We start from the raw sequence: 12424 nt of genomic DNA, 5'->3' as shown, positions 1-12424 counted from the left end.
CTCTTTTTAGGGATAGCTGTGTTACAAATGCCACTTCATCTATATTAAGATATATTGATAACTTAGGTTAAATAGAAAAAATTATTTTTGAAATTAATGCTTGTGTTTTATTGTAGAGTGAAGGTTTGGAAATAAGCAAAGAAACCAAAGACAAACGACTAGAAGATGGCTATTTCAGAATAGGTAATATCTACTTTAGTAAAATGGCCTTTATTTTTGTGGATTTACTCCTGAAGTACTTTTAAGTTCTTTTCAGATGTTCAGCAACTTGAGGATTACAATTACCAGTGTCCTCCAGGGTTTTATGTGTGCTGTGTTGTAGTACTTGCTTTTATTATTTGACCCAAGTAGGATTTCATATCACAGATTGGTTCACTTCCTGGTCTTTCTCGCTCCTTCTGCCGTGCTCTTGTTGATGCTGATAGAGAGTCTGCCTGTACTGCCTCCTACTGGACGGGCTTAGCTCCTCTCCGGTCTCAGCTCACATGACAGGCCAGAATCCGTGCTTCGGGCCCCTTCCCCCTTCTCCAGCGTCACACCTGTGTTGAGATGTCCACTGACATAGCCTTATACCTGCCGGCCACAAGCCGCCTACCACAAGCGTCTGTAACACCCCCATTTCTTTATTGGTCACCAGTGTTTGCTGTCCCTATCCATCTGGTCGCCTAAGCCTAACCTTGGGAGTCACCCTGAAGACCGCCCTCTTCTTACTGTCCATTAGCACAAATCTGTCAGTTTTTCATCTGAAAGCCTTGAGTCGCCCTGTCTGTGAGGGGCAGTCTGCCCCGTGTCTCCGATTGACAGCCAAGGGAGGGACTGCGTCCTGCTGTGGCTTTCCTGTAGCTTTCTAGAGCCACTGCAGTTACTTTTCCAAAACGTAACTAGAATCCTGAGACCTTTTCGTTATCCGATCCCTTAGCTCCCACCCACCTTCACGTCTGTGACTTTCTCTCGCTCTTTCTCTCCAGCCCTGAGACTGTTGTTCCTCTGATGAAGGCCCCACACTCTCCGGGCAGCCACATCTCTAGCCATTTTCTCTGCCTGAAATGTTTGGTCGATTATTTTTCCTTCTAATAAATGGTTTTTCACCTTTAATCTGCCCATTTAGTGGCCCCTCTTCCCTGTTCTTCAGACCCCCCATGTGCGCCTTTGCTGTGTGATTGTGTCGTTCCATAGCTCCGTTCTGTGCGCTCCCCCCGGAGAGGGAGGGGCTGTGTCTCCCCTGCATGTCCTGTAGTTAACAGGGCCTGTCACTTGGTAGACACAGACTCAATAAATAACTGTACATTTCCTTTTGCTTAAAACAAACGAATGCTTCTCTTAGTATTAGGCAAGAGCGAATATTGGTAACTTGATATTGTAGGTCTATAGCATAGATAACATTTTTAAGCCCTTTCTAGAGCGGTTCTACCTTTGGCAGGTGTCATTCAGCCGTTGCTAAGAGGCTTGCACAATAACCCTGGCTACTTTCTTTATCGTTTTGGTGGATGAATGATTTTTACATTTGGGCTGTATCTTAGCCCATCTCTAGAAATATACACAAAATCAGCCGAGTATCCAAGACATTTATTACCCCATTACCTGTCACTTATTAAATTTCTGAGAATGGTATGTTCTAGATTACAAAAGTAGCATAGGAAATGGAGACATCTATATTAAATATCTCTATAGTAATTTGAAGAAAATGACCATCTAAAATATCAACTCATGTTCTTAGAACGAGAAGAGAACTTCTGGATCATCAGCCTAGGACCTTGTGTAATCAAACAGAACAGAACTCAAGAGCAGCTGATCTTTTTTCAACTGAATGTAGAAAATTCTGCTTCCTTTAGAAGTCTTTAATGGAATTGTGTGTGAGGAGCTTCCTTGACCCTCTCGGTAGCAAAACAGTTATAACTGGTGAAAATTTTTTTAAGAAACTATTTTAAATCTGTGAAGATTGTCCTAAGGGCTTGCAGCAAATGGAGGAACATTTATTCATGAGAATCTCCCAGATCTCGGGGAGGGAACCAGGACCAGCCTCGTCACCCACACCACCCCAGCTCAGGGGGACAGAGCTCTGCCCTGTGCCGGTACAGCCTGGACTGTATCTGGACTCTCCTGCCAGCTTCTAGGCTAGGGCTGTGGCATCTCCCCAGGAAGGTCAGGCTGCCAGCATCTCTCCTTACCCCCAGTTCTGTTGCAGAAGCTCTGTTCCAGACAAGAGCAGCTGATGCATCTGGGCAGAAGTGTGCCCCAGGCACAGCAGGGTGAGAATACTTGGCCCTGATCACCGCTGCCCCAGCTCGCTGCCCCAGTCCAGTAGCAGAAACCAGCCGAGAAAACCAAGGGCTTGGCTGGGCACGGTGGTTCACGCCTGTAATCTCAGCACTTTGGGAGGCCGAGGTAGGTGGATCACCAGCTCAAGAGTTCGAGACCGGCCTGGCCAACATGGTGAAACCCTATCTCTAGTTAAAAATACAAAACTTAGCCAGGTGTGGTGGTGCATGCCTGTAGTTCCAGCTACTTGGTAGGCTGAGGCTGGAGAATCGCTTGAACCCAACCCAGGAGGTGGAGGTTCTCTTCTCCTTCAATACCTGAATTTTATGGTTACCATTTCCATTTTTACTACTTGTGGAATATATTCCTAAGCAATGCACAGTGGGATTTTGCCTGTTTTCACATTTGATATAAATATCTTTCTGTAGTCTACAATTTGGTTTCTTCCCCCTCACAATTGTGAGATTCATCCATGTGGGGGTGTGGGTTTACGACTCATTCTTTTTCACTCCTGTATGGATGGATTCTGTGGATAGCACAATCTGTTCTCTGTTTGGTCATAAAGTTTGTGTCCATGTTTTTGCTGTAATAAACACGGCTGCTTTGAACACTTATGTGCATGTATGAGAGTTTCTCAACAATATAGACTTAAGAAGAGAAGCAAATCTTCAACTGCATTATCTTCAACTGTTACTTCATTATTTTATTTATTTATTTATTTAGAGATGGAGTCTCGCTCTGTTGCCCTCGATGGAGTGCAGTGGCACAATCTTGGCTGACTGCATCCTCTGCCTCCCGGGTTCAAGCATTTCTTTCCACCTCAGCCTCCCGAGTAGCTGGGATTACAGGCGCAAGCCACCATGCCTGGCTTAATTTTTGTATTTTTAGTAGCGACGGGGTTTCACCGTGTTGGCCAGGCTGGTCTCGAACTCCTGACCTCAGATAATCCACCTGCCTCAGCCTCCCAAAGTGCCGGGATTACAGGTGTGAGCTACTGTGCCTGGCTTATTCTGAGCCAGGCTCAACTGGCTGAGCACTAGCTCAACTCATTATCTACACCACAATAATTACAGGCACACTTATCACAACACTAAGCTCACACTGATTTCTCGCCTGAGCAGGCCTAGAAATAAACATACTGGCCTTCGTCCCAATTCTAATAAAAAAAACAAACCTCCGCTCTACAGAAGCTGCTATCAAATATTTCCTAACACAGTCCACCGCATCTATAATTCTCATAATAGCAATCATCTCTAACAACCTATTATCAGGATGCTGAACAACAAGTTACATTAACCAACCCCCATCCCTAATAATAACATCCGCCCTTGCCATAAAGCTAGGAATAGCCCCCTTTCACTTCTGAGTTCCAGAAGTCACCCAAGGAACACCCCTAACTTCCGGCCTACTCCTTCTTACATGACAAAAACTAGCCCCCATCTCAATCATATACCAAATTCACCCATCAATCAACACCCACATCCTCCTAACTCTCTCTACCCTGTCCATTGTGGTAGGCAGTTGAGGAGGTCTAAACCAAACACAATTACGCAAGATCCTGGGATACTCTTCAATCACACACATGGGCTGAATAACAATAACACTAGTATACAACCCAACTATTACAATTCTTTATTTAACTATGTACATTATCCTAACAACTACCATATTCCTAACCCTTAACCTAAGCTCAAGCACCACAACTCTCATACTATCCCACACCTGAAACAAATCAACCCACCTAGCACCACTAACAGCACCCATTCTCATATCTCTAGGAGGCCTACCCCCTCTAACCGGCTTCCTACCCAAATGAATTACTATCCAAGAACTCACAATGAACAACAACTTCCTTATCCCCTCTATTATGATTACCATAACTCTACTCAACCTATACTTCTACATACGCCTAATCTACACCACCTCCCTAACACTATTCCCCACATCCAACAACACAAAAATAACATGACAATTCGAAAATACAAAACCCACACCCCTTATCCCCCCACTCATCATCACCTCTACTCTTTTACTACCAATCTCTCCCTTAATCTTAGCCACTCACTAGAAATTTAGGTTAAACAAGACCAAGAGCCTTCAAAGCCCTTAGTAAGTAAAAAAATTTCTGAAACACATAAGGACTGCAAACACCTACTCTGCATCAATTGAACACAAATCAACTACTTTAATTAAGCTAAGCCCTTACTAGATCAATGGGATTCGAACCCACAAAAACTTAGTTAACAGCTAAGCACCCTAACCGACTGGCTTTGACCCACTTCTCCCGCCGCAGGGAAAAAAGGCGGGAGAAGCCCCGGCAAAAACTCTGAAACTGCTCCTTTGAATTTGCAATTCAACATGAAAATCACCTCGGGGCTGGTATAAGGAGGACTAGACCTCCATCTTTAGGTTTACAGCCTAATACTTACTCAGCCATTTTACCACTTTTTCTATCCTACTTATGCTCATCAACCGTTGACTCTTTTCAACAAACCATAAAGACATTGGAACCCTGTACTTACTATTTGGTGCATGAGCTGGAGTTATAGGTACAGCCCTAAGCCTTCTCATTCGAGCTGAACTAGGTCAACCTGGCAGCCTACTAGGTAACGACCACATCTACAACGTTATTGTAACGGCCCATGCATTCATTATAATTTTCTTTACAGTCATACCTATTATAATTGGAGGCTTCGGGAACTGACTAGTGCCCTTAATAATCGGCGCACCCGACATAGCATTCCCCCGTCTAAACAATATAAGCTTCTGACTCCTCCCCCCTTCTTTCCTGCTACTAATGGCGTCAGCCGTAGTAGAAGCTGGCGTTGGAACAGGTTGAACAGTGTACCCCCCTTTAGCAGGAAACTTCTCCCATCCAGGAGCTTCCGTAGATTTAGTCATCTTCTCCCTCCACCTAGCAGGTATTTCCTCTATCTTAGGAGCCATCAACTTTATTACCACCATCATCAACATAAAACCCCCCGCAATATCCCAATATCAAACCCCCTTATTTGTCTGATCAATCTTAATCACAGCAATTCTTCTACTCCTCTCCCTACCAGTCTTAGCTGCTGGCATTACCATACTGCTAACAGATCGCAACCTCAACACTACTTTCTTTGATCCTGTTGGAGGGGGAGATCCTATCCTATATCAACACCTATTTTGATTCTTTGGACACCCCGAAGTCTACATCCTCATTCTTCCCGGTTTTGGGATAGTCTCCCACATTGTAGCTCACTACTCTGGAAAAAAAGAACCATTTGGGTATATGGGCATAGTTTGAGCCATAATATCAATTGGGTTTTTAGGTTTCATTGTATGGGCCCATCACATATTTACAGTTGGCATAGATGTGGATACACGAGCCTATTTCACTTCTGCCACTATAATCATTGCAATCCCCACCGGTGTGAAAGTCTTTAGCTGGCTTGCTACACTTCATGGAGGCAACATTAAATGATCCCCAGCAATACTCTGAGCCCTGGGCTTTATCTTTCTATTTACTGTAGGAGGTTTAATCGGCATTATCTTGGCAAACTCATCCCTAGATATCGTACTACACGACACATACTACGTTGTCGCCCACTTCCATTATGTTCTATCAATAGGGGCTGTATTTGCCATTATAGGAGGCTTTATACATTGATTTCCTTTATTCTCAGGCTATACACTGAACCAAACTTGTGCCAAAGCCCACTTTATCATTATATTCATGGGCGTAAATTTAACTTTCTTTCCACAACACTTCCTTGGCCTGTCCGGAATACCCCGACGCTATTCTGATTACCCTGATGCCTACACTACATGAAATATCCTGTCAACTATAGGCTCCTTCATCTCACTAGTAGCAGTAATCTTATTTTTTCTTCAGTCATTTAATTGGCTGCCTAGAATTCCCTTGTATCAGCATATTGTAATATATTTGGCCAGACTCCTAGTGATGGATACCTAGGTTGTTTGCAATCTTTTGCTGAAGTATATATCCTGTTCTTATACATGGGAGAGGACAAATTGCTGGGTGACAGTGTTTTGATGAAGCTAGTTATCATTTGGTAATTATTTTTCTAATTAAATGAACTCATCAGGTGACAGTATTCAGTGTCGCATTGGTTAAAATGTTCCAAGTTTTGCAATAGTTTTAAGCTCTGAATCCCCTGTCCAATTCAATATTCAATAATAATTTTTGGTAGCACCTACCTGCTACCCCAGTACAGCACCAAGTATGGACAAACTTCTATGAAATAAGTTTATTAATGATTTTTGAATAAAAGCATTACTTTGGAAGCTCTAGGTTCAACATTTACAATACAAATTAGTACAAGCCTGCTCCGCTGTGGTTTTTCAATCTGAATGTACCTTATCTTATGATTAATCTAATTACTATGTTGTGAGACTGGATGATGGATCGCATAATGTAACAGCATGCGATCAGCAGACTATAGCCCATGGGGCACATCTGGCCCTCCACCTGTTTTTGAATACTCTGTGATCTAAAAACATTTTTTTTTTTTTTTTTTTTTTTTTTTTTTTTTTTTGTTTTTTTGTTTTTTTTTTGTTTTTTTTGAGACGGAGTCTCGCTCTGTAGCCCAGGCTGGAGTGCAGTGGCGCGATCTCGGCTCACTGCAAGCTCCGCCTCCTGGGTTTACGCCATTCTCCTGCCTCAGCCTCCTGAGTAGCTGGGACTACAGGCGCCCACAACCGCGCCCGGCTAATTTTTTGTATTTTTAGTAGAGACGGGGTTTCACCGTGGTCTCGATCTCCTGACCTTGTGATCCGCCCGCCTCGGCCTCCCAAAGTGCTGGGATTACAGGCGTGAGCCACCGCGCCCGGCCTAAAAACATTTTTTAAGCCTTTTCTTTTTTTATTTTTAAATGGTTAAAAAAGTAAAAAGAATACATTGTGATATGTGAAAATTATATAAAATTCAAATTTCTGTGTCCATAAATAGTTTTTTTTGGAAGACAGCCATGCTCATTTTCTAATGTAGTGTGTGTGTGCTTCTACTCTCCAACAGCAGAGATGAGTGAGTAGGTGCAGTAGAGATCAAAGTCATGCTCTCCTGGCTTCACACTGCTGCACAATGATGCATTTATAATTGGACAGTATTTTGAGAGCCACACATATCATGGCGCTGTGACTTAAAAAAAATTACAAGTACTTATCCATCCTCAAAGCAAGAAAAGTAGATTTTGAGCATTGTGGCTTTTAACACAGTAGAATGTGGGTTATTTTACAAAATTGTTGGCAAGTTATTGTAGTTATTGTGCAGTTACGTGAGAGCTGTATGTTATTAGGCTAAATACAACGATATTCCCAACTCACAGGAAAGCAGTGGTCAGAAAAGTTAGGAAGTCTAGAATGGAATATCTCATCACAGCAGAATTTCTTCACTAAAAATACAAATGAGGCTGTTCCCAAAGTGATATTTCAAGTAGCTCATTTTTTAGCTAAGCAAGAAAAACCACTTACCAATCATGAGTTAATTAAGTCATGTTTAGGAGCAGCAGCTGAGAAAGTAAACTTATTTAAGGATAGGAGGCTTTCAGCAATAACAATTGCTTGAAGACTTAAGGACATTGGGAGCAATATCAGTAGTCAAAAAGCAAAGCAGATTATTTTGAGTGTTTTTCTTGGCTCCTGAGGAATTGATGGAGTTGTCACTGGTACTGCTCAATTGTTACTTAGAATCAATGCCAAGGCTGAAGAGACTGAAGAGTTGGTCCCCATAAATAGTCAGTTTGGAACAACTACAGAGAAGAGTATTTTCACACAGGCTGAGAAAACACAAATTCAGTAAAACCTGAAGTAGAATCTGCTAAGATGTGCTACAACAAATGGTGGTTTAAAAAAAAAAAAAAAAAAAATGTGTGGAGAAGATGGCTTAGTTGCATTAATTTATAAAGCTTGAGAAAATGTAAGGTATTTAAAGCCTATCGTTACTTATTTTATTATTCATCAGCCAGGTACTTTGCAGAAAAGATGTGAATGTGTCATATGTCATTGAACCAAAGTGTCAACAGTGAACCTTATTCACTCTCATGGACTTAGCCATCACAGATGCTGTGAATTTTTGTCTGAATATCCTGACTTGCCCTGCCACGCAGCAGTTCAGTGGCTTAGCAGTGGTAAAGATTTACTGCAGTTTTTTTGAGTTCAGGACCAAGATTGAAATTTTCCCAAATGAGAACTTCCCTCAACAACTATTACCACTTTGAAAATTCATTTTTGCTAGACTGGGCATGGTGGCTAACGCCTGTGATCCCAGCACTTTGGGAGGCCGAGGCAGGTGGATCACTTGAGGTCACAGGTCCAAGACCAGCCTGGCCAGCATGGTGAAACCCCATCGCTAAAAAAGATACAAAAATTAGCCAGGTGTAGTGGCACATGCCTGTAATCCCAGCTCCTCCGGAGGCTGAGGTGGGAGGATCACTTGAACCTGGGAAGTGGAGGTTGCAGTAAGCCGAGATTGTGCCATCACACTCCAGCTTGGGTGACAGAGTGAGACTCTATCTCAAAGAAAAAAAGAAAATTAGTTTTTGCTGCATACTTAATACTGTTTCTTAATGAATTCAACCTAAAATTACAAGACAAAATGATGCTTATATGCAAAACTTACATTGCAGTCAAATCATTGTAATGACAGTTAGTTAACATTGGACTTGAAGTACCATCAAGCTTTTTATACATTTTTCATGCTGTCAAAAGTTAAAACAGGAAGCAAGATCTCCATCCCACACAAATTTACGGCAGATGCACTTTCCAAGCTCAAACTATGGTCCCAGCAGTGGTTTTGGACCTCAATACAAATGAAAGAGAAATTTCCATATCTCAAAATCCATTGAATTGAGGAACTTCGCCTAAATCTCAATTGGAAATGATTCATCTGCAGTGTAATAATATACCAGAAGGCTAATAATATACCAAAAGGAAAACCAAATCAAATTCCATAAATGCCTCCCAAGGGATGCGTGTGCCCCAGTAAAATCGTGTGTTTGTGGATTGATATCAGTATTAGGCAGCACCTAGGCTGTGTGAAAGAATGTTTCAAAGATGTATATAAAATATCATTATAAATCAGCAATAACAAGGGAACATTTGCAGTCAGTTTTGATTATAGGGAACATTAACTTTGAACCCCAATTAAGTGAAATGTTATACTCCTGAAAGGAATTATGTTCTCCTTGGTATACCTAGATTACCAAAAACTATATATTGTATTCAGTTATCATTATATATTGAATTTCCACCTCAGATTTGTGAAAATTTGTTTTCTCTCTTCCTGTATATATTACCCTACATAGTAATCTCAAACTTCCTCTTGGCCCACAAGGACTGTCCTTTATAGAAAAAGTTTACCAACCGTTGGCTTAAAGGAATTTGGCCCACGATGAACCATTTTCTTGTCACTTTTCTGACAACATTTTTTGATTTTGTTTTAAGATGGATATTATTCCTTATATAAAGAAAGGTGGTACAGAGTACGTTACCTTGTCTGGTTCTTGGTCTTTATTTTTATAGGAGAGCCTATTTTAGCTTATTATAATGGAGTTTTATATTGAACTGTGTAGAGAGGCGTTATTTCTTAATTCCTTCTAAATGTGCCTTTGGAAAGAATACACTTGTATTGAGTCCTTGCTCAAGGTGAAAAACTGTGTGCATATTTAATTCACAAATCAAAATTTGTTATTAACATTCAAAGCAATCAGAGTGCATAATGGTACAGATTATATTTTGGTAAGATTTAGGTAAATCACAATTTACAAAAAAACCTATAGGTTAAAACATTGTTGATGTAAGAACAAATGTATTTTTGTTTTTTAATTTGTAGTGAGAAAAAGTATAGCTCTGCCTAATTAAGTAAATCGCCTGTGAAGTTTTTAAATATGCACTTCTTCATGAAAAATATAAAAGCTGAACGAAAGTAGAAAGAAGGGGGAAGGAAATTACCCATGCCCTGTCAAAAGACATCGAATAGAAATATTTTGGTATATTCCTTTCCTGCCTTAACTCAGTGATATTTTATGTTTGCTTATCTCAGTGTGTCCAACAAGTATTGATTTTTATTTTGAAGGAAAATTTGAGAATGGTGTTGCAGAAGGAATGGTGGATCCAAGCCTCAATCCCATTTCAGCCTTTCGACTTTCAGTTATTCAGAATTCTGCTGTTTGGGCCATTCTTAATGAGGTAAGCATATATCAAATCAGTGAAACAGCTTAGAAACTACATTTTTATTATGTTTTTATTTTGTATTTAAGGCCTTTTTGGAATTGAGAATTAACAGCTTTATCATACCTTTTATGATTTTGTATTTCAGATTCATATTAAAAAAGCCACCAAGTGATCATCTGCTGAGAAACCAACACATTTTTTCCTGTGAATTTGTTAATTAAAGATAGTCAAGCATGTATCTTTTTTTTTTATTTCTACTTGAACACTACCTCTTGTGAAATCTACTGTAGATAAGACAATTGTCATTTCCACTTGGAAAGTGAATCTCCCATAATAATTGTATTCGTTTGAAACTAAGCTGTCCTCCGATTTTAACTTGACTCAAACATTTTTCAATTATGACAGCCTGTTAATATGACTTGTACTATTTTGGTATTATACTAATACATAAGAGTTGTACATATTGTTACATTCCTTAAATTTGAGAAAAACTAATGTTGCATACATTTTATGAAGGGGGTACTTTTGAGGTTCACTTATTTTACTATTATAGACCCTCTTTTATAGATTATCAGGGATTATATATATAAATATATAAATATACATAAAAATGTTATGGAATTAATTTATTAGAAACACTTAAGTACATATTTTTGTGCAGTAGATTTTTGAATCGATACTTTTTTTGAAAACCAGTTACCTTGCTTTTTTAAGTTCTTTCTATATTTTTCTTTGGAAATGCAAACATTACAAATCAATGCCATTTTTCAAATACACTGCCATTTAAGATTGATTATAGATGGATTTCTTAACTGAAGTACTTTTATAATCACAGTGACTGAACAAAATATTTTCAAAGACATTTGTCATTCCTTAAAAGCCAAGATTTTAAAGACTAATGTCCTTCCTGAGGGTTACTTTACTATACTGTGTATGGTGTATAGCCACAGAAAGTCAGTCTGATAAATTTTCAATGTGTAAGTGTGATGCATTCAACCCAGATTATTGTAGACTTAACTTATTATATTTCCTCTGATGTGTAAAATGACAAACTCTTCTTTTGTTTTTAATCTTTGTCTTTAATCCATGAATTAGGTGCATTATCTCCTGTTGATTCTTTTATATCTGCACTCATTTTATGAGTTCTGACAAATGTTTTCTAGGTGTTGCTATTGTATGAATCATAATTGGTATAATTTTAAAGAAAAATTGTAATATTGGTTTTTGGCGAAATATATTAGTAGTAGTATATTTTCCAAAATGATTTTATTGTAGTATGAACTGCTAAGTGAGTCCCGTGTCCAGGAGAGTGTATTTATTACTCTTAAACATGCAATTCCAAATGATATTACTGCTACAAACAAAGAATATTACCGGTCTCCGCAATCAGTGATCTTTATAAAAGTACTTTTAAAAAATGATGAATTGTTGGCCAGGCGCGGGGGCTCACGCCTGTAATCCCAGCACTTTGGGAGGCTGAGGGGGGCGGATCACGAGGTCAGGAGATGGAGACCATCCTGGCTAACACGGTGAAACCCCATCTCTACTAAAAGTACAAAAAAAAAAAAAAAATTAGCCGGGCGTGGTGGCGGGCGCCTGTAGTCCCAGCTACTCAGGAGGCTGAGGCAGGAGAATGGCGTGAACCCGGGAGGCGGAGCTGGCAGTGAGCACAGATTGCGCCACTGCACTCCAGCCTGGGCCACAGAGCAAGACTCCATTTCAAAAAAAAAAAAAAGATGAATGATCAGCATCAGTTCCCAGCCAGTCTGCTGGACACACTGGGGTGGCACAAGTGGGTTGCAGGTTGGTTGCAGATGGGCAGAGATGGATTCGCTGAGCTTTCAGAGTGGCCGCCGGCTGGGGCCTAGTGTTGGGGCAAGGTTCCAGCTGGCGGCCTCTAACCTGGAGGAGCTTCATCTAGTTACCCAATGTGCTGAACCAACTGCATCAAATAGCTTCATTTCCTGTGCAGTGTTAGGAAGTGCAAACGTTT

General features: G+C 40.3%; 2 protein-coding genes across 4 annotated transcripts in view; both read left to right on the top strand.

Annotated features, from left to right (window-relative positions):
* MGAT4A (alpha-1,3-mannosyl-glycoprotein 4-beta-N-acetylglucosaminyltransferase A) overlaps nt 1-11817 on the top strand; it is a 126783-nt gene extending 114966 nt beyond the window's left edge. For all 3 annotated transcript variants that reach the window (XM_050755119.1, XM_050755118.1, XM_050755120.1), the window contains exons 14-16: nt 117-183; nt 10334-10446; nt 10577-11817. In XM_050755119.1, the coding sequence (XP_050611076.1) occupies nt 117-183; nt 10334-10446; nt 10577-10603 (207 nt within the window). In that variant the 3' untranslated portion in view covers nt 10604-11817. The remainder of the gene's footprint in view (nt 1-116; nt 184-10333; nt 10447-10576) is intronic.
* The window catches only part of LOC126934347 (cytochrome c oxidase assembly factor 5), a 521053-nt gene that overhangs the window by 480410 nt on the left and 28219 nt on the right, over nt 1-12424 (top strand). The window lies entirely within an intron of this gene.

This window comes from Macaca thibetana, chromosome 13 (assembly GCF_024542745.1).
Source record: "Macaca thibetana thibetana isolate TM-01 chromosome 13, ASM2454274v1, whole genome shotgun sequence".
In the NCBI taxonomy this organism is placed as follows: Eukaryota; Metazoa; Chordata; class Mammalia; order Primates; family Cercopithecidae; genus Macaca; species Macaca thibetana.
Note: the sequence above shows the minus strand (reverse complement) of the source record. Positions and strands in the feature narration are given on the sequence as shown.